Raw genomic sequence first — 26548 nt, 5'->3', positions numbered from 1 at the left:
ATTTATAACAACACCGATTTAGAACAGTGGTTTAAGAGCAACATTCAAGACCCCGTTCTAAAAGACCTTGAAGAATTTCAAGAAAAAGATAGTGGATGGGCTTTAAATGCGATCGTAAACCTACAGATGAACATTAATAAATATACCCCACAACTTGGGTCGTCATACATTGAATTACCTAGGGCCCTTAGGTTGAAACATGCTTGTGTAAATGTAAAGAACGATGATGAAGCATGTTTTGCGTGGGCAGTGACTTCAGCGCTTTATCCAGCCAATCATCACACCGACCGAACTTACATGTATCCACATTACTCAGAAGTTTTAAATATGAAGAACATAGCAATGCCGATGGTCATGAAACAAATCCCTCGGTTTGAACAACAAAACGATGTGTCGGTCAACGTGTACATTCTCGAATCACTAAAGAAGGGGCGGTATAATGTAGTTCCTTCCTATCTAGCTAAGGAGAGGAGAGGCAGACACGTTAACCTGCTACTCATCCAAGATAAGTATGTAGAAGAAGAAGATGGGGATGATGATGGTGAATTCAAGCCGAGATTTCACTACGTTTGGATAAAAGATTTATCCCGACTAGTGTCATCTCAATTATCGATACATCATACGAAAAAATATTTCTGTGAACGTTGCCTTCACTATTTTTACACTTCCACCGGTCTAGAAAAACACGTGGAGGATTGTGCTAAAATGAATGAATGCCGCATCCGTATGCCGAAGGAAGGTGAAACGGTATATTTCAAGAATTTTCAAAATAAAGAACCGGTTCCATTTGTGGTGTATGCGGATCTAGAATGTCTTCTGATACCAACAACAAAGACTGATACACAACATAAGCCATATAGTATTGGTTATTACGTAAAATGCTCATATGACGAGTCCCTGAGCTTTTACAAATCATATGCCGGTGAGAACTGTCAGCAGTGGTTTGCGACCGAAATGAAGCAGCTAGCGGAAGATGTGGAAACTATATTCCTATGTCCCTTACCCATGGAACCCCTTACCGAACCGCAACAACTGGAGTTTCGCTCATTATCATGCTGTCATATATGCGAAAACCGCTTTGACGTAGGTGACGTCAGAGTTCGAGACCATTGTCACCTTACTGGTAAATATCGAGGAGCTGCGCATGAGGATTGCAACATTAACTATCAGGATAGTCACGTGATTCCAGTAGTCTTTCATAATTTAAGTGGGTACGATAGTCACTTTATTATAAAGAATTTAGCAAAAGATTTCGAAGGACGCATCGATTTGCTACCTATAAATAAGGAGCGATATATTTCTTTTACTAAAAATATAGACCAAAATTTAATTAAATTCCGGTTTATTGATTCATTTCGGTTCATGGCATCGAGTTTAGATAAATTAGCAAGTTATATAGATTCCTTTCCAAATTTAAAAACACAATTTCCCAATTTAGATGAATCTAAATTCAATTTATTAACGCGTAAAGGAGTGTTTCCTTATGATTACATGGACTCTTTTACAAAATTAAATGAAACTGCATTACCGGATGAATCTAAATTTTATAACTCTATGACCGACAGTCACATTGCAGATACTGATTATACGCATGCTAATGAAGTGTGGAACGCTTTTGGCTGTCAAAATTTAGGAAATTACAGTGAGTTATATTTGAAAACAGATATTTTGTTATTAGCAGACGTATTCGAGCAATTTCGGGCTAGCTGCCTGAACATTGCCCGGGTATACATGGGACTGCATGCTGAAGTATACGAGGGTAAAACTTGAGCTATTAACGGATATTGATATGGCAATGTTTATAGAGCGAGGTATACGAGGAGGTCTAAGCCAGTGTTCGAAACGTTACGCCTCGGCTAATAATAAATATCTACCTAATTATAAATCAGATGAGCCATCAAAATTTATAATTTATGATGATATCAATAATCAATATGGACGGGCAATGTCTCAGTACCTACCCTATGGCGGATTTAAGTGGGTTGAGGGAAACAACATCAACTTCACTGTACCTGAGGATAACCCTGAAGGTTACATTTTAGAAGTTGATCTCGAGTACCCTGAATCCATTCATGATTCACATTGTGACCTTCCATTTTGCCCAGAACATCGTGCACCACCAAATTCAAAACAAACCAAATTAATGGGCACTTTATATAATAAAGAGCGATATGTGTTGCATTATCGTAATTTACAACAAGCGATTGAAAATGGTTTAATTTTAACAAAAATTCATCGTGTTTTGGAATTTAAACAGTCGGCTTGGTTGAAATCATATATTGATTTAAACACTAAATTTAGAACCGAGGCGATTAACGACTTCGAGAAAAATTTATTCAAATTAATGAACAACGCCGTATTTGGCAAGACGATGGAAAATATTCGAAAACATTCCATTGTGAAGCTTGTGACAAAATGGGGTGGTCGTTACGGCGCTGAGGCGTTGATCGCGAAACCAAATTTCAAATCCTCAATTATCTTCGATGAAAATTTAGTTGCTATAGAACTCAATAAAATGGAAATTTATTTTAATAAACCCATCTACGTTGGTATGTGTATTTTAGATATATCGAAATTAAAAATATATGATTTTCATTATTCGTATATGAGGAGACGATTTGGGGACAAGGCCAGAGTCTGTTACACCGATACTGATTCCCTTATATACGAAGTCGAATGCCCGGATTTAAATGAAGTGATTCGACGCGATGCTTCGAAATATTTCGACACGAGTGATTATCCTGAAAATAATATATACAATATTCCTCGTGTAAATAAAAAAGTTCTCGGTATGATGAAAGATGAAAACGCCGGTAAGGTAATGACTGAATTTGTGGGGTTGAGATCGAAGATGTATGCATGCCGAGTGGAGGGGGAAGATAGAGTTAAAAAAGCTAAAGGCATAAAAACGTCTATTGTTAAAAACGTAATCAGTTTCGATGATTACTTAGTATGTTTGCGAGAGGACAAAGAAATGCTCGTCACCCAAAAATTGTTTCAATCGCGAAACCACCAAGTATCAACAATTACGCAAACCAAAACTGCACTTAGTTCTCACGACGATAAAAGATATATTATTCCGGGGACAGTTGATACTTTACCCTGGGGACATTGGCGCATCTTATCATGCTGTTAACAGGTGCGGATCGAATTAAACTGTCATTATTAAACAATATAATACCCCAAGAATTGATAAGACAACATTTTTTTGGAGCCTGCCTACAAGCATCTTTAATGTAAATTAGGGTATTAGCCGGAAATGTTGTTTGGTTTTATGAAACATAAGGACCTACACATACCCATAATGCATTTCTGGGTAAAAGTGGAGAATGAATGTTATGATCCAACACGTAAAGTAATGAACACTTATTGTGTGTTAACGAAACCGACTTCATCTATGAAGAATGTAATAATAATAATAAATGTATCTTATTAAATTTATATAATTTATGGTTTTTTAAATAAATAAATAATCTCTAATCTTCTATAATTTTTTATTTTAATCCTTATCTCTCCCGACTGACAGCTGCTGCCGTGATGTTTTTTTTTAGCAGCAACCGTAGCGTTGCTTTATTTTTTATTAAGTAAATATAAACATGTCTGCGATAAAGGTTACCACCACCTCTATACCCTCTTAAGTTCCAACACTTCACTCCCCGCATGCTCGAACCCCTGCATAATTCCAAGCCAAACGCCTTTGTGGCCGGATGTATCAAGGTTTTTTTATGAAGTTCCAACACCCCTCACTCCGCACCTCACCCACTGCCCCCTACTGGCACACATCCTTCACCTAACTGGTTGTCTAGATGACGTCACCACCACCAAGCTGCACACGATCCGGCGGCATGACATCATCAGCTCGATAACTAAATAAGGTCCTTTTACCAGTTTTCACCCGTGCAATGTTGTTCACGCTTATTATAGTCGGCAGGAGGTTGTAGGGAGGGACAGGGGTTGAACCGATCGGTTGAACAGGGGTTTTAACCAAGGCCCTTTTGGCAGTTTTCACCCGTGCGATATTGTTCGTGCTTGTTATAGGCGACGGGCGGTTGTAGGGGGGGAATTTTTTGGTTTATTTTTCGATTTGAAGTATCGTTAACGAGATATTTACCATTTTATAACCTTCAAGCCAAACGCTTTGTGTTCACATGTCCGGTGGAATGACGTCATCAGCTCGATAACTAAATAAGGCCGTTTTGGCAGTTTTTACCCGTGCCATATTGTTCGTGCTTGTTATAGGCGATTGGGGGTTGTAGGGGGGAATTTTTTGGTTTATTTTTCGATTTGAAGCATCGTTAACGAGATATTTACCATTTTATAACCTCCAAGCCAAACGCTTCGTGTCCGGATGTGTCAAGGCCTTAATATATCGACGATGACGTCATCGTGATAGGCGGTAGCCTCATTCAATCCCCAGCCTAAAAGAGGGTTCTCGGAGAATGCTATGCTCTGATTGAACCACCCTGCCCTGCCCGCCCGCACCCCGCATCATAGCACTCAGCCGGTAAGCCAAACCAAACGCTTTGTGTCCGGATGTATCAAGGTCTCGATGAAGTTCCAACACCCCTCACTTCGCACCCTGCCCCCCCTACCGGCCCACGCCCAAATGCCGCACCTAACTGGTTGTCTAGATGACGTCACCACCACCAAGCTCCACACGATCCGGCGGCATGACGTCATCAGCTCGATAACTAAATAAGGCCCTTTTGGCAGTTTTCACCCGTGCCATATTGTTCGTATTTGTTATAGGCGACAGGCAGTTGTAGGGGGGAATTTTTTGGTTTATTTTTCGATTTGAAGCATCGTTAACGAGATATTTACCATTTTATAACCTCCAAGCCAAACGCTTCGTGTCCGGATGTGTCAAGGCCTTGATATATCGACGATGGCGTCATCGTGATAAGGCGGTAGCCTCATTCAATCCCCAGCCTAAAAGAGGGTTCTCGGAGAATGCTATGCTCTGATTGAACCACCCTGCCCTGCCCGCCCGCACCCCGCACCATAGCACTCAGCCGGTAAGCCAAACCAAACGCTTTGTGTCCGGCCTCGATGATGACGTCATCATCATAAGGCCTGTCGATCCTCATTCAAATTTCCCGCCAAAAAGAGGGTTCTTGGAGAATGCTGCGCTCTGATTGGTTGAATTTAAAATGTGGGCGTGGCTACACCCTCGAAAGGACGTAGTGGTGGGGATAAAAAGTACTTTTCGACCCCAATGTTAAATCTTATGGGATTTTGGTCCAGAACGCCCATAGCTATACTACTCAACTCGATTCGATTAGGCTTGGATTAATCTATGAAGGATATACACCTGCTACCGAACGATTGAAATTTAAACTTTTGTAATTAAACTGCTACACAATGGGTAAATGTTTAAATAGTTTACTATCTGTTGTCGCCGAAATTCTCTGCACTTTGATCGATGTTATCACAAGCGCTGTCTGCATATGTTTATCATTTTGGGCATGTTTAAATTTAAATTTTTAATATATGTATTAACTTTAATTTTTTGTGATTTTCTCTTCCTCCTCCTCCTCCTCCTCCTACCATCAATCAGTCAATCAATCAATCAATAATAATAATAAATAACCTATTTTAAGGTGAGTATTATTTCAATTCAGTCATCGCTCCGCGGGGGATTAACTTCCGCTGATAAGCATACGATCGTCGACGTCATCGTCGTCGTTGTCGTCATCGCTCCGCGGGGGATTAGCTTCCGCTGATAAACGTATGAGCGCCGTCGTCATCTCTACTTGAACGTTATTTAAACACTCTTAACTCATTTTCTTCGGTAGCCTAGCGGGCAAGACGCCCGACTCTCAACCAGACAGCCCGGGTTCGATCCTGAGCGTTGGCAAAAAAAAAAAAAATTTATCCGACCGTTAGGGCGCTAGAGCGTTATCCCCTATCGTAGGGGGAGGCTTGGGGTTGAAGCGGGGTAGTAGGAAGCCATTAGGGCGCTAGCATGGGGTTGAAGGGGGTGATGGGGTTGAAGGGGACCAATAGGGCACTAATAGGGGGTGATGGGGTTGAAGGGGACCAATAGGGCACTAACATGGGGTTGAAGGGGTTGAAGGGAGCCAATAGGGCACTAACATGGGGTTGAAGGAGGGATGGGGGTTGAAGGGCCAATAGGGCACTAACATGGGGTTGAAGGGTCCATTAGGGCACTCACATGGGGTTGAAGGGTCCATTAGGGCACTCACATGGGGTTGAAGGGGGATGGGGGTTGAAGGGCCAAAAGGGCACTAACATATGGGGTTGAAGATGACACCGGATGTGACAAGATACCGGAAGTGACAAGATACCGGAAGTGGGATGACACCGGAAGTGACGTCATGGGGGATTAGGGGGATGGGGATTGACTTCCGCTCCAGAACCGGCATTTATTATCTACTCGTACAACAACGACATGATTCTTACACTTTTTTAATCTAACGGTTCTAACCTCTTCTTATTAGGTTTTTTACGTGTAGGCAAGGTAGAACCCTAAACAAAACTGTAGATTTCTATAACATTCCGGCCACCTTAAAACCTAGTTTTAATTTAAAGTCGTTTAAAGTTTAGTTTGTGTCATTTTGAACTGGCAATAAGCACACCTTTTCCACTGGTCTTTTAAAAATGCCCTTATTACACTTCACCGTCACTACACGCACGATGCCATCGTTACCCGGATGTACTTGGATGATACGTCCAGTTATCCAAAGAAAGGGAGGTGTGTTATCCTCTGCGAGTAGAACCAGCTCTCCAGGTCGAAGATTATCAGTAGGTTGCTGCCATTTACTTCTTTCCTGTAGGTGATGAAGATATTCACGCTTCCATCGTTGCCAGAAATGTTGCTTTAGCTGTTGAATATGCTCCAAGCGAGATAAACGGTTGGTTGGGGTATTTAGGTAACTAGGTGATGGTGGGTCGAATAAACTTGATCCAATTAGGAAATGTGAAGGAGTTAAAGGATTCAAGTCGTTTGGATCATTGGATAGAGGATATAATGGTCGAGAATTCAAGATAGCCTCAATTTCGCATAACAATGTGTAACATTCATTATAGGTTAAAGGAATATCTTTTGTGATTTTTAAAAAATGTCGTTTCATTGATTTTATTGACGCCTCCCAAAGACCCCCCAAATGTGGTGCTCTCGGTGGAATGAAACTCCAAGTTATTTTTTGTTTTGCTAAAAAGTTATGGATATCACACTCATTCACTCGAAGAAATTCGTAAACCTCTGCAAGGTGATTCCTTGCACCGACAAAATTAGTGCCGTTATCAGAAAATATTTTTGTGCATAAACCTCGTTGTGCGATAAATCTACGTAATGCTGTCAAAAATTCCTCTGTTGTTAGATCAGGAACCAATTCTAAATGTATGGCCTTGGTTGACAAACATACAAATAACGCGATATATGCCTTGTTACTAATAATTTTACCTCTTCGACGTTTGCATTCTCGGACTTGTATTGGTCCTGCATAGTCCATGCCAGTGATAGTAAATGGTCTCTCTGAGGCTAATAATCGATCGATAGGTAAATTACCCATAAGGTGTTCAGCTTGTTTTGGTTTAAATTTAAAACAAATTAAACATTTTTTGACAACCCTTTTTGCCTCCTTTCTAGCTGAGATAGGCCAATATTGCATTCTCACAGTAAATATTAGTTGTTCAGTACCACAATGTAAAAGTTTTTCATGTGTTTCTCTCATAATCAAATGTGTAATATAATGACCATTAGGAAGAAGATAAGGATGTTTGTGTTCCATCTCAATAAGCGCATTACACAATCTCCCACCCACTCTAATCAAACCTTTTTCATCCAGGAAAGGATTTAATTTCTTCAATCGACTGTTTTTCTTAACAAATCCTTTTTTCTTTAGATCATTTAAATCTTGCACGAAACTTGATTGATGTATCATTTTAAATATTGTTAATTCTGCTTCCTTTAGTTCAGCAACTGTTAAATCTCCACTTATTCTTTCACTCAACTGATTTTTCCATCTAAGACAATAACCTATGACCCTTTTTAATTTATCAAATCTTGAATATCTCGTTAATATAGACAACGTTTGAAGTACGGGAAGTACTACTTTTCGTACTTTATGTTCTTCTGTTGTTTCATATTCTTCTGCTTGTTTAGGCCAATGTCCAGTTCGTATCCATTTTGGACCAAACCACCACAAATCATGATTTAGTAATTCTTCTGCAATAATTCCACGCGATACAACATCAGCTGGATTATCAAATCCTTCAACATGTTGCCAAATGTAATTGGAAGTTAATGTCTGTATTTCTGAAACTCTATTTCCAACAAAAGTTTGCAATGTATTAGAAGGTAATTGTAACCATGCGAGAACTATAGTTGAATCAGTGAACAAGTATACGTTCTTAATTCTGTAATTTAGTGCCTTATGTATTCTATCAGTCAATCTAGACAGAATAACTGCTCCACAAAGTTCCAACCTTGGCAGTGAAATTACCTTTATCGGTGCCACTCTTGATTTTCCACAAATCAAATTGGAAATGTAGTTACCCTGATCATCTTTTGACACTGTATATAAACATGCGCCATACGCCTTTTCACTTGCGTCACAAAACCCATAAATATCAAACGTACTCTGTGAAGGGTTCACATGTCTGGGTATATGCAATTCATTAATGTAGCACAATGAATTTATAAAATTTGTCCATGTATCTTGAAGTTCTTCTGAAATGTTAGTATCCCAATCAATGTTTAACTGCCATAATTGTTGCATGAATATTTTTGCTCTTACAATTATTGGAGACAGAAGTCCCAACGGATCGTATATGGTTGCAATTCTTGATAAAATATGTCTCTTTGTCATTTTGTTGTTTTTTGAAACATTTGCCTTGATGGTATATGTAATGTTATCTGATTTAGAATTCCACAATAAACCCAATGTTTTAATCGGACCTTCTTCTTTTATAACTAATAATTTTTCATTAATAGTTTCCCTTTCCAGATGCGCCAATATATCTAAATGATTAGCACGCCATTTCCGTAACTTAAAACCTCCCGATGAAAGCAAGTCATTCAAGTTCTGCTGCAATGTTATAGCTTCCTGTATAGTATTAGTTCCAGTTAACAAATCATCCATGTAGAAGTCATTTAATAGAACAGATTTAGCCTTTGCAAACTTATGTCCATCGTCTTGCGCTAGTTGTTTTAATGTTCTTAACGCTAAATAAGGAGCGCATGTCGTTCCATATGTAACAGTATTAAGTTCATAATATTTCAATGGTTCAGTTTCCGTTTCTCGCCAACATATCTTTTGGTATTTTGTATCTTCTTTATGAACTAATATTTGACGATACATCATACCTATGTCTGCAGTTAAAACATATGGATAGGTTCTAAAACGTATAATAATGTCAAGTAACTCATTCTGTATATTTGGACCCATTAACAAGTTATCATTTATAGATAAACCATTACTACTCTTAAAAGACCCATCGAAAACAACTCTTAATTTAGTTGTCATACTGTCTTGTTTTAATACTGGATGATGAGGTAGATAGAAACCATTATCAGTCATCTCATCTTTGTTTATTTCTGTCATATGATTCAAATTCTCATATTCTTGCATGAACTGTGTATAATGTTTTTTCATGTTTTCGTTCTTATTTAATTTATTTTCCATGTTGTAAAATCTTTGTTCAGCTCCTTGTTTTGAATTTCCTAGCGAAATTATTTCTCTCTTTGGTAAAGACACAATAAATCTTCCATCCTCGTTTCTCTTACAATCTCTTGAAAAAAGCTCTTCACAACGTTTGTCTTCGCCGCTTAAGTTGTCTTCTCTTTCTAGTTGCTCCTCCATCACCCAAAATCTTTCCAATTGTGTATCAATAGAAGTACAACTGATTAATCTATTATTTGTTTTTAAATTTAATCCGCCTGTTATAATAAAACCCAATTTTGTTCTTTGTAACACCATATGATCTATGGTTTGTCTTTTTAATAATAATATTTTCCAGAACTCAACTGCTCCCAGTAATATATCTATTTGATTTCTTTGATAAAAATAAGGATTTGCCATTTCTATGTTCTTTGGCACCTTGATTAAATCCTTTCTGAATGAAACCAAAGGCAAAGGATCTGTTATGTTTTCTAATATCAGGCAATTGATATTTGATGTATAATCATTAAATCGTGATCGATATATTAAATCAGTCTTAAATTTGATTGTAGACATTGATTGTCCTACTCCACCAACGGAATAATTTATGTCAGTCCTTGACAATTTTAATCTTTCGCACATGCTCTTCGTTATAAAATTACTCTGAGAACCACTGTCTAGTAACGCTCTACACTTATGTAAACTACCATCTATGTCTTCAACATGAATCAATACTGTTGCCAACAACACTTGCGTGAATTTATTGTTGGATGCACAAGTAACTGTTTTTGCCTTTTTGTTTAATTCTTCAGAAGGATGTAATAATGTATTGTGTTTTTTCCCGCATTTTGAACAGGAATGTTTTGAATAACATTTGTTTGAAAAATGTCCACCTTTAAGACAATTAATACAAAGATGCATTTCTTTTACCTTTTCAAGTCTCTCAGCCGGCCTCTTATCCAAAAATTTCTTGTATTTAAACAATGGATGTTCATCATCGCACATAAGACATTTAACCTCTGTGGTTACATAAGAAACATTCCTTCTCGGTTGCCCTTGTTTGTCGTTCGGCTTGATAACTGTTTATTAATCTTGCGAATTATTCGTTATTGTTCTCTTATTAATTTTATATCTCACTGACCTTTAAATTCGGGACGGGTTTTTAACTTCCAAAACGCTTGAAGACTGGACAACAAGAAGATTTATTAAGAACAGGACATCGAATATATACCGTACAAACAGGTTTACAAATGGTCGAATTTCGAATATTTACAACAAATAACATGAAATATATACAACAAATAAGGTATTATAATAGATTTATGTACAACGCGGGTTGCGAGTTAAGGCAACGAAATAAAGAAATTAAAAAAAAAGGTTGAAATGTAATTAAAATAATAACTAATAATATATATAAAAAAAAAATAAACGTAAAGTTCTAAACATACAGCCCGCCTTGCTGGACTAGCGAGCTAGTCAGCAAAATAACAAAAGAAAATGTTCGCGGGGCGGACTGACAGGTAACTACACATTAGAAACAGGACTCTGTAATCAACGGAAAACGGAAGAAGGCATAGTGCTTCATTATTGTACCGCGGCGCCGCGACCTTCAATCTAGAAGGGGTACCAAACGCGGGTTGAATACAGAGTTGTAGATCAGAATTCCCCTAAATGAAAAAATCAGCTGAATGATTCAGCGAAACGAAGATATGCGCAATGAAATTAAGTGACTGTATTGTAAAGTATTTGAATGCTAAAGTTGCCAGTAAAAGGAACAAATACAGTGTACATAGTGAAATGAATCGGTTAGTAATATGTGTTGAACGAAAATTAAAGTTTGAACGTAAGTACTCATAGAATTCACATTAAAAATAGAAAATTTTACGTTAACAATATGCAAGGAAATTGTTAATTTTTTTTTTTTTAAATTTTTTTTTAACAAGGAAGTAAACATAATTTCACCAATGGTCGAACTAAAGTGGTAGTTGAAGTCTTTATGGTAGCTACGCGAACCAAACTATCCTTTCCAGGATGAAGCTCAGTAATTCTTGCTAGAAGCCATTTCGAAGGGGGCAATCGTTCGTCCTTAACTAGTACCAAATCCCCAATAGCCGGTAAGTTTTTCCCCTTGAACCATTTAGTTGAGTTTTGTACAGATTGAAGATAGAAATCTTTCCACCTCTTCCAGAATTCCTCAACCAAACGTCGGAGATGTTGATATCGAGTGAGGCGGGATACCTTTTCATCCAGAAGAGACGGCTCAGGCACTACGGAACCAGATGATCCGATTAAGAAATGGGATGGTGTTTGTTCGCGCCGCGTCACCCTCAGAATTATTTACACGCATGTGCGTGCGCTTAACTGGGCTGTGTTATCTTAACACGAGAGCATGCGCTCACACTCGCCTTTTAACGCGACGACAGTATTGTGCGCATCGAAAAAGTCGTTTAAAATTAGTACTCTAGTGCAGTGAAAATTAAACGTAAGAATCGTAATTTAATCATCTTCTTTTATTTATTCTACTTTTCCTACATTTTTTTTACGCTTTAATTTCATTGTTTATATCTCTGAACCAGCACCGTTTTATTAAACCCAGTTCTTTTCTTATACTGCGCGTTCATTTGGTCCTTCGAGCCGGATTCTTCCGGAATTTTCGTTTAATTTTGATTTATTTCTCGTTATTTTTACATTTTTTCGCATTTTTCATTTAATTTTCGTCTTAAATCCGCGTTTTTTTGCATTTATCCACGGGGTCACGTCTCTTTGTTGGCCATCTGGAAAATCAAAAACTGGATTACGCTATTTTTAGCACCGCATTTTTCGACAATTCTTACCATTTAAATATTTAATTTCTTTTCCCTTCGATTATTTAAATTATTTTCATTTACCTTTTTTTTGAGAATTCTTTTTTTAATTTCGTTCTTCTCCATAATTCTTTTGGATATTTTATTTGATTTTTCCCGTGATGACAGACAAGATTGTTAAACTTACCCTACGTCGCAACGGTCTATACAATCGTTTAAACGAGACCATGGCCCTTGGTCAAGCACTCCCGTCTGACCCTATCCAAAAACAAATTTTTCTTGAACGAGCTCCAGATGCCGAGGAAATCTACAAAGAGTTCAAAAGTACTCACAATACAATTATTGGTTTGATTGAAGAGCAGGACTTTGAGGCTCATGACGACATACGACTAAAGGCTGATACTGCTTACTACACAACAAGGGCGATATTCCATCAACTGTCCCCTCAACCTTCAACGGAATCCTCTGAAATCTCATCTATATCTGCTCTGAAATTAAATAAGTTAGCATTGCCTACGTTCAGTGGTAATCATAAAGAATGGCATACCTTTTTCGATCTTTATCGAACGATGGTTCACGAAAACAAATCTCTTTCTTCAATTGCCAAATATCAGTACCTTCTCATGTCCCTAAGTGGCGAAGCGTTTAACCTGTTAAAGGGTTTTCCTGTGACAGACGCCAATTACGAAATAGCATATAAAACGTTAAAAGGCCGCTACCAGAATAAACGTCACTTGGCAACGTTATACTTTAACGAAATCGTTCATTTAAAACCCCTGAAAGACGATTCCTCTAAAAGTCTTCGAATTTTGATTGATACCTTCCATGAAAATATTGAAGGTTTTCGTAATTTGGGTTCCCTGTTGATAAGTGGGATTTTCTATTATTTAATATCGTGCTTCAAAAACTGAACACACCTACAAAAACCACTTTTGAAGCTGAACATACAGCATATGACATTCCAACTTACAAGCAACTTGTGGATTTCTTAGAAAAAAGAGCAAAGGCCCTAGAATCGGTATTATTGACATCAAGTGACAGCACATCTCTGAGTTCATCAAAATCAAACATCAGAGCTAAATCAGTAAATATGAAGATTGAAGAACATCATTCGAATTCATCGACTACTAACTGTATCTTATGTCATGAAGCCCATCCAATTTACCGTTGTACGAATTTTACATCCAAATCAGCTGGAGAACGGTTATCCATCGCTAGAGATCATAATCTTTGTCGAAATTGTCTAAGTCAACGACACACTACTCATAATTGCTCGTCTTCTCATAGATGTCGTACCTGCAATCAACATCACCACACATTACTCCACTTCAAGACACAAACTTCTCCATGTGTTCATGTCGGAACATCTTATAATACAATTCAGACAACAATGAAGGAAAGTAATCCAAACATCTTACTACCTATTGCTATTGTAAACATTCAGGATCGATTTGGAAAATTACATCGTGTCAAAGCATTAATCGACTCGGGCAGTATGTCCAATTTTATAACATCTAATCTATCAAAACGACTTCAACTACCACGAAAGCAAACTTCTTGTCTAGAAATCCAGGGATTAAATGCAATGACATCCATCTGTAATAAAGGCTCTGTTACCTGCTCTATCCAACCTATACAGTCATCGAAACCTTCCTTTGACTTTGACGCTATTATCACTCCCAGCATTTGTTCTGACCAACCATCCATTGCGTCCCTAGTTCCGCTTTATCCTCATCTTCAACAATTGAACATCCCTCCAGAGCACCATTCAAGTCTCAACTCGGTGGATTTGTTACTGGGCGCAGAACTAGTTCCTCAAATTATCACTGAAGGACGTCTTCGTGGAGAACCGAACCATCCAATTGCAGTTAATTCCGTATTTGGTTGGATTCTAATGGGGAGATCTTCGCTCTCAGTCACGACCTCACTGTCAACGTGTTTATCTACTACTGATTATTCGCTTGATAACTCAATTCAAAGATTCTGGGAACTGGAATCCATTCCTGAAAGAACGCTATTAACGTCTGAAGAGGATAAATGTGAAAATCATTTTAAAAATAATTATAAACGAACATCAACAGGTCGATTCATCGTTTCTCTGCCTTTTAAGAAACCAAATCCAGTCCTGGGCAATTCCTACCAGACAGCGTTGAAACGTTTTATGTCTTTAGAAAACCGTCTCTTAAAAACTCCGTCGTTAAGAAGTGATTATATCAACTTTATGAAAGATTATCTTCAGTCAGGCCACATGTCTCTTGCTAACTCTTTCAAACCTCCTTCTGATAGAACCTACTACATTCCGCATCACTGCGTGCTTCGTTCTGAAAACCCTTCATCAAAAATTAGAGTTGTGTTTGACGCATCAGCACCAACATCTGATGGTACATCGTTAAATGACACCCTTTTGGTGGGACATAAGTTGCAACAAGACATAATAAAGGTTTTATCGTGTTTTCGATGTTTTAAGTATGCATTTGTCTGCGATATCCAACAAATGTATCGACAAATTCTTGTTTCACCTGAAGACAGAAACTTTCAGCGAATCTTATGGAGATTCTCTTCAACTGAACCTATTCAAGAATATATTTTAAATACTGTGACCTATGGAGTGGCATCGGCACCTTTTCTTGCCTTGCGAACACTAGTCGAGTTATCTAACATCTATTGTGATCAGTTTCCGAGGGCTTCAACCGTTCTAAAAAACAACATTTACGTTGACGATATAGTCACAGGAGCTCAATCGGTGCAAGAGACTTTGGAGCTACAGCGAGAATTGATTGACCTATTGAACAGAGGGGGATTTAAATTGAGAAAATGGGCGAGTAATTGCACTCACGTCTTACAAGAAGTATCTGAAACAGATTTACAGCGTCCAATATCAATGGATTACGATGAAATCAGTTACATTAAAGTTTTGGGTCTGCAATGGGATCCCACAACAGATGATTTTAAATTTTCCTATTGTCCCCGCAATTCCCTTTCCACAAAACGTTCCATACTTTCGGAAATCGCTCGTGTCTACGACCCCTTAGGCTTCTTGACTCCGTGCACCTTAAAGGCTAAACAATTTATCCAACAATTGTGGCAATTAAAAATTGAATGGGATGAAAGTCCCCCTGGTCACATATCTAAAAATTGGGAAATCTTTAAGAAAGGTCTTATTTTTATTTCTGATTTAAGAATACCTCGATTGATGATTCCGTCTGACACTAAATCCGTTCAACTTCATCTTTTTTGTGACGCCTCGCAATCAGGTTATTGTGCAGTAGCGTATTTACGCTGTGAAAGTCATAACCAATCTATTAATACCTCTTTTCTTTGCGGTAAATCTAGAGTTGCACCTCTTAAGACAATATCTATTCCTCGTCTCGAACTTTGTGGCGCTGTTCTACTCGTTGATCTTCTTAAAACTATTAAGGACATGTTATCAACCACAATCATTTTCGATGTAATTTACGCGTGGTCCGATTCCAAAGTCACCCTAGCGTGGATTTCTTCATTGCCTACTAGATGGAAAATTTTCGTTGCCAATCGAGTCTCATATATCCAAGAAATTTTACCTTCAGATTATTGGAGATACATACCATCTTCCGATAATCCTGCAGACTGTGGCTCTCGAGGTCTTTTTCCAGATCAGTTAATCGCTCACGATCTATGGTGGAGGGGCCCCTCCTGGCTCTGTCATCCTCCGGAATACTGGCCATCTATTAAATCTATTCCCTGTGAAAGCACAGAAGTAATTAATGAACAAAAATCAAATATAATTACTACCATTGAAACAAAACTTACTTTTATAGACACTCTCCTCATGAGATTCTCTTCACTTTCAAAAATCCAACGGATTATGGCCTACATTCAACGTTTTATTGTTCACTGCCGCAAACAAAACCGTTATTTTACCATCAAATTATCCCCGTTTGAGCTCCAACAATCTTTATCTTCGATTGTCCGTTATGTCCAACATCAACATTTTTCACAATTATTTACTACAATTAACGAGAATAAGATCCCTGATAAATCATTTAGAAAGTTAGCACCTTTTCTTGATAGAGATGGTTTGATTAGGGTGGGTGGTCGTATAAAATTTGCTATGATCCCCTTCGATCACAAACATCCGTTACTTCTACCTAAAAATAGTCGTGTTAGTGAATTAATTGTGGAACATATACATGAAAAATACCTTCATCCGGGACAACGGTCGCTACAAGCTCTGGTAATGCGTCAATATTGGATCATCGCTTCTCGAAGTGTCATTCATCGGGTCGTATCACGATGTATCCGTTGTTTTCGATGCAAGCCCCGATCATATGCTCCGAGGATGGCGGATTTGCCTCAATTTAGAGTAACCGAGGTGAAGGCGTTCTCCAGAGTCGCTGTCGATTTCGCTGGACCGATTTATACCACCATTAGTCGCACCAGAGGAGCGCGATTTGTCAAATCCTATATTTGTGTCTTTGTGTGTACGTCTACCAAAGCGATACATTTAGAACTAGTTTCAGATCTATCTACTGAAGCATTTATAGCGGCTCTACGACGATTTACCTCCAGAAGAGGTCGATGTACGTTAATCTTATCAAATCAGGGAACTAATTTTGTGGGCGCCTACAACAAATTACAAGAGATGGCTGAGGTTTTCGGTCAAAAATTGGAACTCACATGGCAATTTCATCCTCCAGGGGCTCCCCATTTTAATGGGTTGGCTGAGGCTGGAGTAAGATCTGTTAAATCCCATTTGATTAAAGTTATTGGAGATCAAAAACTAACGTTTGAGGAAGTGTATACCATCCTGACGCAAATCGAAGCTGTATTGAACTCGAGGCCGCTTTCCGCAATGACTGAAGATCCCAATGATCTTCAACCACTAACTCCAGCACATTTCTTGTGTTTGGAACCCCTTAATGCTTCTGTTGTAGATCCTGACGTCACTCAAGTACCGATCAACCGTTTGGATCGCTGGAAACTGATACAGAAGATGGTACAAGATTTTTGGAAAAGGTGGCACGTTGAATATTTGTACTCACTTCAACAAAGAGGAAAATGGAACGCTTCGTCTCCAACACCGTCTATTGGTGATCTGGTACTCATTCGAAATGAACAGCGACCCCCACTTCAATGGGAAACAGGGAGAATTGAAGAGGTTCATCCCGGAATTGATGGTGTTATCCGAGTCATCACCATTAAAACCAAAAATGGGAGGTTAACTCGTCCAACCACGAAGATTTGTACCTTACCGATTTAAGACAAAACCGAATCTAGTCACATGTTTTTTTTTTGTTTACTTGTCAAACTAATTAATTATTTTCGTCTACTCACCGTATGTTATGCTTATTCACTCAAACTTTAACTTTCACACCGTCAAATAACTATTCGTATTTCATAAATATTATTGTAAAAAAGGGTTATTTCACCTTTTGTTGGTGGGTGGAATGTTCGCGCCGCGTCACCCTCAGAATTATTTACACGCATGTGCGTGCGCTTAACTGGGCTGTGTTATCTTAACACGAGAGCATGCGCTCACACTCGCCTTTTAACGCGACGACAGTATTGTGCGCATCGAAAAAGTCGTTTAAAATTAGTACTCTAGTGCAGTGAAAATTAAACGTAAGAATCGTAATTTAATCATCTTCTTTTATTTATTCTACTTTTCCTACATTTTTTTTACGCTTTAATTTCATTGTTTATATCTCTGAACCAGCACCGTTTTATTAAACCCAGTTCTTTTCTTATACTGCGCGTTACATCGTAGTTACTCGGATCATCTGAAACAGCACAAAGTGGTCTCGAATTTAAAATAGCCTCAATCTCAATTAGAACAGTTGTAAATTCTTCGTAGGTTAGTAGAGTGGAGCCGACAACTTTTCTAAGATGGTTTTTCACGGATCGGACCCCAGCCTCCCACTTTCCACCAAAATGAGGTGCTGCAGGTGGGTTGAATTTCCACCCAGTTCCATCATTGCTTAATAAGTCGACAACCCCTTTCCAGTCCTTGGAAGCCGCGGAGAACAACGATCTCAATTCTCGATCCGCGCCGACGAGGTTGGTTCCGCAATCGCTGTATAAACACTGGCACAATCCACGGCGTCCAGTAAAACGCTTATAGGCTGCCATGAATCCAGCGGTCCAATAGTCAGTAGAAACCTCCAAGTGGATTGCCGAGGTGGCTAAACAAACAAACAGTATTAAATAGCTCTTATAAGATTTACAACCTCGTCCGCGAAATGTTGTCAATAAAAAGGGACCAGCATAGTCGACTCCTGTATGCAAAAACGGCCTCGATGGAATTACGCGTGTGGGCGGTAGCTGTCCCATCAATTGTTGGCTGGTCTCGGCTCGGAGTCTCACGCAAACGATACATCGTTGGATGAATGATCGTACCGGAATCCGTCCTCCAACTATCCAAAACCGTCGCCTTATGTATGACAAAGTGAGCTGAGTACCACCATGAAAAGTCCTCCGATGATGTGAATCGATGATTAATGTTGTCAGATGAGAAGTCTTTGGAATTATCATCGGATGCTTCTCGTCCCAATCAAGAGAAGCGAATCGGAGGCGTCCAGTAATTCTCAGGATGTCATTACCATCAATAAACGGGGTGAGTCGAAATAAAGGGCTTGATTTGGATATCGGTTTTCCGGCCTTAAGATCATGAATTTCCTGCTGAAATTGAATTCGCTGTTCCTCGCGAACCCAAAACAAAAGAGCAAAATCAATCTCAGCAGGAGAAAGCGAGCCTGAAACAGAGTCTCTTTTAAGTTTATTAACAAATCGAAAACACCAAGCAGTTATTCGTAATAATTTGATTAAAGATGAGTATTTGGTTTTCAAACCCCAGTTCGAAACGGCACCAACATGAGCAGTCACTCTGGAACGTCTTTCATTATCAGCGTCTGGTGAAGAAGAAGGTCGTAGAGAAGGCCAGCAGGTGGACGATTGGGAGAGCCAAGAAGGTCCGCGCCACCAGAGGGAGTTGTCCTGAAGTTGTAAAGCAGGAACTCCACGGGAAACCAAGTCGGCGGGGTTGTCCTTGGTTGAAACGTGAGACCAGCGGGCCTCGGGTAAGTCCTGGATCTCGACGACTCGATTTCGGACGAAATCCTTCCATTTGCTCGGATGGCTGCAAATCCATGAGAGCGCGACTGTGGAATCCGTCCACAGATAGATCGGCGCGCCACCGAGCTCGAGAGCGATCGAAACGCGCTTAACCAAACGCACTAGAACAACCACCGCGCACAACTCAAGCCGCGGTATTGACACATTTTTTAATGGGGCCACTTTTGATTTAGAAGTAATCAGAGAAACGCGTACATCCGAATCATCAACCACACGCAAGTAAACGACCGCACCGAACGCACGAACTGAAGCATCAGCGAATCCGTGGATCTCTACGGAATTGGTATTATTACGAGTACCAATCCAACGCGGAACGCGAATAGCAGGGACATTGTGAAAGTCTTTTAAAAAGGAGATCCAATTTTTAGTTAGATCAGAAGGGAACTCCTCGTCCCAATCGAGACCAAGGATCCAGAGTTCTTGCATGAAGATCTTCGCGGTGATTATAAACCGAGGGGATCATACAAACGCGCGATGAAGGAAAGGACCGACCGTTTGGTAAGTCTATTCAAAGTTTCACTCGCTTGACTCAACACGAACAAAAATTCATCAGTTTCATTGTTCCAGATCAATCCCAAAGCCCTTGGGGCATCATCCTCTCTTAAATCTACTGTTAGGGTATGAGAAACATCGCTTGGGGAAAGCTGTACGAGAACGTCTGGATGGTTCGACATCCATTTCCGAGCATGAAAGCAGCCCGCCATAAGAATCGTTTGTAATTGAGATATGACTTTCTGGGCTTCAGAAACACTATCAGCACCTGACAAAATATCGTCGACGTAGGTATCCTTCAGAAGAATCGCTGCACCATTTGGTTGATCACTAGAATGTTGCTCTGCTAATAGACGAAGACAACGAATAGCCAAAAACGGAGCGCAATTTAAACCGTAAGTGACTGTGGTTAATTCGTAAGTTTTTATTTCTTCCGAAGGGCTATCTCGCCAAACTATTCGTTGGTAATGTAAATCATCGGAATGGATCTTAATTTGGCGATACATCTTTTCCAGATCACAAGCAAATACGATTCTATGTCTTCGCCAACGAAGAAGAACATCGACCAATTCGGTCTGCAACTTGGGTCCAATGTGCAAACAATCATTCAGTGTAACACCGTTAGAAGTCTGAGCTGATCCATTAAAAACTACTCTTAATTTCGTGGTTGTACTTGACTCGCGAATAACACCGTGGTGAGGTAAGTAATAATTCGGAATATTTGCATTCGTTGATATGGGGATCATGTGTCCAAGCGAAACGTACTCATTCATAAATTCGTGATACGAATCTGAAAGATTTTCATTTTTCAAAAATCGGTGTTCCAAACGATAAAAGGAGCTCACTGTGAGATCATAAGAACTTCCGAGTGTTTATGGGGATTTTTTGAAAGGTAACCGCACCATGAAACGACCATTAACTTCGCGAGAATATGTCTGAAGGAAGTGATTTTCGCAATCACGTTCATCTGATGATAATCGGTGTTCAGGAAGGGAATCGTCTTCTTGTTTCCAGAATCTTTGAATAGTCTCAATCAGAGCTCGGTCAACTGAACCTTGAAACCCGTAAACAGTGTTGTTAGTTGCAGCCGGACAATCGATCGCTCCAAAAAGAATCCAGCCAATAGAAGTTTCTTGTGCAACCATGAGATTGTTATTGAATTTTTTAATTTGATTTAAAAGAATCTTGGAATAAAACCGTACCCCAAGGATTAAGTCGATTCGTTTATCGGACTCAAAATCTGGATCGGCTAAAGGAAGATTCTTCACCTCAACTGGTAAGTTATTTGACAATCGCTTTGGAAGATAAGTTGTTAGTTTTGGTAACACCAATGTTTCTTCAAGAAATGAAATTGAAGGATTCAATCGAGACACCAATTTAATGGAAACAAGCCCGTTTGAAGTACATGTGCGTTTTGAGCCAACTCCATTAATAGGAACACAAGCAGCACGTCTAGGAAGGTGTAACTGTTGAGCCAGTGATTCACTGATAAACGACACTTCCGACCCTTGGTCAATCAATGCGCGGACTGTAAAGGATTCATCATGGAGAGACAAAACTTGTATTAAAGCAGTAGCTAGTAAAACCGGAGTGTTTATGTGAAGCGAATGTACGGTATGACTTGTTGAAGGCAAATTTGATGTGTTAGTAGCAAGAGGTTTCGATATGACTGTTGAAGGTTTGTTTAATTTTTCTGGAGGAAGTTCGTGTAAAACTGTATGATGTTGATCTTGGCAGATTCTGCATCTTTTTTCGCTTTTACAAGTTGTAATGGAATGAAAGCCAAGACAATTATAACAAAGTTTCTTCCCCATGACGAATTCGGATCTTTGTTTTGGACTTTTTGATAGAAAATTTTGGCATCGGGACAAATAATGTGGATTGTTACACAACGCACAACGAGGAGTGTAAGGTGAGGCATTATGCGATTTGACATGAAAATTTTTCGAATTTTTTATTCCAATATTAATAATAGGTTTTTTGTTAGAATTTTTCTCGATAGCCTCGAGAGTTAATACACGCGACGAAAGGAACTCAAGTAATTCGCTGTACTTAGAGGGATTTCGATGATCGCCAACGGACTTTTCCCAATCCTTCATGGAATCTTGGTCGAGTTTTTTGACAACCAAATAAACCAGTAGGGGGTCCCAGTGCTTGATATCGCAACCCAAGGACTCTAGAGCTGCTAAAGCTTCTTCGATTTCAGCGATGAGGCGACTTAGTTCTGATGCGGATTCGTTTTTGATATTTTTTGTGTTAAATAAACGTGCCACCTGAGTATCGACTAAAATTCGAAGATTTTCATAGCGATGGACAAGCAACTTCCAGGCTCTATCAAAATTATCATTTGTAATTGAAAGATTTTTAACTAATTGAGCTGGTTCATCCACTAAACTCATTTTTAGATACTGGAACTTTTCTACCCCGGAAAGATTTGGATTCTTGGCGACCATTGTAACAAATAAATCGCGAAACTGAGCCCATTCCGCGTAAGCTCCGTTAAAAACAGGCAAGCTAATACGAGGCAATTGACGAGGTTGCAACGTTGTACTGGTGTCAGTCGAGACGTTGGCCGGTGGAGGAGATGGAGATGCAGGGGTTTCTAGCTCTCGGAGGAACTCGAAGATAGCTCCTTTAGCTTCGATATAAGCTTCTTCACATGAAGTGAAAACATCCTCTTTGAAATAAACCGTTTCGGAAAGAGTAGTGCGATATTGGAGCAGGAATAAATGATTTGTTTTGAATTCTTCCCAACACTCAGCTAACCTTTCTAATCGCGCCTGAACGATACCGACAGTTCTTTTTGGCAATGCCAATTTTTTAATATTTGTAATAGTACGCGAAATCGAACCGAATAAGTCGTTTTGACGTTCGAATACAGATTCTGAGTCCTTTTCTCTATCACCGGACTTTGACATCGCAAATCAGAATAAATGGAAAAACACGGTAATATAGTCTTTATTATTAGAATGTGAATCAATAAGACACAAGACGCGCGCGGATTGTTGTTCGAGAGCAGTTGCAACGTTTTCAAAGAAATAATGAATCTCCTTCATTATTCCCGGAATAAATCCCGGAAACGTTAAGCACGACACGAACGATTAAAATTCGCGGTCCGAACAACTGAACTGTCTTGTGAATTGTTTAAAATTGTTTAATTATTAATATCACTATAAGTTCCCTTTTTAGAAGGGGGAAGTTAGCGTTTTAAATGGAAAAACCCGACCGAGCGAGACCTTTAATATGGCCGTCGAAGATCACGCCGTCTTTTAATTTTTATCGTGAAAAATTGACAAAATTCGATTTTCGATTCAATAGCGAGATGAATCCGGCTCGAAGGACCAAAATGTTTATTAATCTTGCGAATTATTCGTTATTGTTCTCTTATTAATTTTATATCTCACTGACCTTTAAATTCGGGACGGGTTTTTAACTTCCAAAACGCTTGAAGACTGGACAACAAGAAGATTTATTAAGAACAGGACATCGAATTTATACCGTACAAACAGGTTTACAAATGGTCGAATTTCGAATATTTACAACAAATAACATGAAATATATACAACAAATAAAGTATTATAATAGATTTATGTACAACGCGGGTTGAGAGTTAAGGCAACGAAATAAAGAAATTAAAAAAAAAGGTTGAAATGTAATTAAAATAATAATTAATAATATATATAAAAAAAAAATAAACGTAAAGTTCTGAACAATAACTTTATACACCAATGTACCAATCATAGAAACGTTAAACATATTAAAGGGATTGATACAGAACAACCTTAGCAACAGAAAAAACACAGAAAACTTAATTACTCTATTCAAACAGTGTCTCAAACAAAATTTTTGTCAATTTGATAGCAAAATTTACAGATATAATGACGGACTACCAATGGGATCACCCCTCAGTGGCATTTTAGCGGACATTTTCCTAAACCAAATCGAAAAAGACAAAATTATCAATAATGTTAATCCCTTTAATGGAAACATTATTTTTTGGAAAAGGTATGTTGACGACATTATTGTAATAGTTAACGACGAAACGAAAATAAATGGCCTACATGAATATATAAACTCAATACACAATAAACTAAAATTTACTATCGAAATTGAAAACAACAACACATTAAATTTCTTAGATTTGACTTTACAAAGAACAATAAATAATAAAATAAAATTCTCATCATACCATATGAATCGCATCATGACATATCCCAGAAACTAGCAGCATTTAGAGCATATTTCCACAGAGCTTTGAATTCAAGCCTGGATACACAAGACTTTGAAAGGGAATGTTTGATCATACAACAAATAGCAAAACAAAACAATTTTCCCAAACATACAATACAAAAACTCGTGAATAAAATACAACACAAAAATAACACTAAAAACACCACTACGCTTAAAGACTTAAATACAAAAGAAGATACTATTTATAGAGCCATTACTTTTCCAGGGCAATTATCGCATAAACTGAAAAAAGTTTTTAACCGATACAAAATTCGTCTTACATACAAAACTAAAAACACCCTGAAAAACCTGTTAATTAACAATAAAGACAAAACAGAATTACTAAAGAAGAACGGAGTCTATCAACTACAATGCGACACATGCCAGGCAATATATATCGGAGAGACGGGAAGAACATTGCAACAGCGTATTAAAGAACACAAAACCAGAGAAAACTCGGCATTTGGAAGACACTTACTTTTTTCACAACATGACTTTAAAGAACAGGAAAACGTCAAAATACTACACCAGATTAGTAAGGGCACACACATGGAACTTTTGGAGCAATATGAAATAGATCGTTTTCTTCATAACAATCCCAAAGAGAAACTGCTCAACGAACAACTAATTCCACAACAAACCCCATTATACACATACTTAAAACATCCATATCCACCATATAAAGGACAAGCAAAATTTTTAACAAACGAGAGAGCCTAGTTAGGAGGCGACTAGTGCTGCTGCATTGTTAAAATAGAGAGGCCCCGAATTACGAAAAAGATTAAGTTCACGTTTTATTTTGATTTTGATTCGATATTTTATTTCTTCAAATATGTTAATATTACTTGTGTGTGCCTTTGCATTTTGTTCGGATTGTACATTCCCTTTTTTGTTTTAATGTTCACGTCAATTTAACATGTTCACGTGCGTTTATAATATCTGACGTAAGTTTATACTCTGATTTTAATCCGTTTAATTTATATTTTGTAATATTTTGTACTTATAGAGGTCTTCTGAAGACGGCCAGGTGGCTGAAATTAATAAAGACAATTAACATAATTAAACATATCACCTTAGTAAATAAAGATTTATTACCTACTTTTTTTTATCTGTGTTTACCTCAATTTCGGAACTGGTAATCTGCAAAATATGTAAAAATCAAATTAGTTTTGGTGAATCCAGTGTTCGTGGATTAGGATTTAAAATATCGATGGAATGTGAATGTGGTGTTCAGTATATACTATCTTCTCCTATGATTGAAAACAAATCCTACGAAGTAAATAGAAGGTTAGTGTTGGTCATGAGATTATTAAGAGTTGCCAGAGAGGGGTTAAATTTATTTTGTGGTCTCATGGATTTATCGCAAGGGTTTAGTTCGACATTGTACTATGCTGCTTTAGAAAATATGTACATACATCAAAAGCAGTATTTGATGCATTGAAGAAAAAGGCAGTGAGGAGGAAAAACCAAAAACACTGAAAACGGCAATTCGGCAACAGAAATTACTGTGTCTGGTGATGGAACGTGGAAGAAGAGGGGATTTAATTCATTATTTGGAATGGCAACTCTTATCGGAAAGTATAGTGGAAAAGTGATCGATCTTGTAGTAAAATCGTCGTACTGTCAAGCTTGTCAACCATGGAAATCAAGATCTGGGACTGAGGAATATAATTGGATGGATGAACATGAAGAGAATTGTTCGGCAAATCATGACGGATCAGCTGGTAAGATGGAGGTGGATGCTATAAAAGAGATGTTTGAAAGATCTTGGGAGTGGTATGAAGTAAGGTATATAAATTATATTGGCGATGGCGACACAGCAACTTTCGAAGCCTTGTTGGCTATGAATCCTTATGGTGATAACTTTCCATTAAAAAAAAAAGAATGCATAGATCACGTTGAAAAGCGCATGGGCGCACGACTGAGAAACGTGAAAAAACATAAAAAACTTGGTGGAAAGAATAAGTTGACAGACAAATTAATAAAAGAACTAACGATTTACTATGGGTTAGCTATAAGGAGACATCCAAATACTGTTGAAGATATGTATAATGCTGTATGGACAACCTGCAACAATGCTGTACTACCATAAATTATCGTCAAACGAAAATCCGCAGCATATGTACTGCCCAATTGGACCAGAGAGTTGGTGTAAATGGCGTAAAGCCGAAGCCAAGGGAAAACTGGATGAATTCGACCACGAACCGACACTTCATCCGGATGTTGCAACCGCTATAAAGCCAATATATGAAGACTTGTCCTCAAAAGAATTGTTAGAAAGATGTT

The 26548-nt window shown here is 38.4% G+C and overlaps 4 protein-coding genes and 1 long non-coding RNA gene across 5 annotated transcripts; 3 read left to right on the top strand and 2 right to left on the bottom strand.

Annotated features, from left to right (window-relative positions):
• Positions 1-6563: 6563 nt before the first annotated feature.
• LOC111416269 (uncharacterized) lies at positions 6564-10631 on the bottom strand. Its single transcript, XM_023048238.2, has one exon. It carries the CDS (start codon positions 10629-10631, stop codon positions 6564-6566), a length of 4068 nt encoding a protein of 1355 aa, XP_022904006.2.
• Positions 10632-12657: 2026 nt separating this feature from the next.
• On the top strand, positions 12658-13341 carry LOC139431429 (uncharacterized). The gene has a single exon (XM_071199118.1). The coding sequence runs from the start codon at positions 12658-12660 to the stop codon at positions 13339-13341; it is 684 nt and encodes a 227-aa protein (XP_071055219.1).
• Positions 13342-13520: 179 nt separating this feature from the next.
• LOC111419149 (uncharacterized) lies at positions 13521-17669 on the top strand. The gene has a single exon (XM_023051920.2). It carries the CDS (start codon positions 13521-13523, stop codon positions 17667-17669), a length of 4149 nt encoding a protein of 1382 aa, XP_022907688.2.
• Positions 17670-18088: 419 nt separating this feature from the next.
• On the bottom strand, positions 18089-18538 carry LOC139431428 (uncharacterized). The gene has a single exon (XM_071199117.1). It carries the CDS (start codon positions 18536-18538, stop codon positions 18089-18091), a length of 450 nt encoding a protein of 149 aa, XP_071055218.1.
• Positions 18539-21105: 2567 nt separating this feature from the next.
• LOC139431427 (uncharacterized) lies at positions 21106-23070 on the top strand. Its single transcript, XR_011641530.1, has 4 exons — positions 21106-21308; positions 21376-21944; positions 22020-22381; positions 22438-23070. It is a non-coding gene; the product is annotated as an uncharacterized lncRNA (long non-coding RNA).
• Positions 23071-26548: the final 3478 nt, after the last annotated feature.

Source organism: Onthophagus taurus, chromosome 9 (assembly GCF_036711975.1).
Source record: "Onthophagus taurus isolate NC chromosome 9, IU_Otau_3.0, whole genome shotgun sequence".
Taxonomy (NCBI): Eukaryota; Metazoa; Arthropoda; class Insecta; order Coleoptera; family Scarabaeidae; genus Onthophagus; species Onthophagus taurus.
The sequence above is the reverse complement of the archived record's forward strand: the minus strand, read 5'-3'. Positions and strand labels throughout refer to the sequence as shown.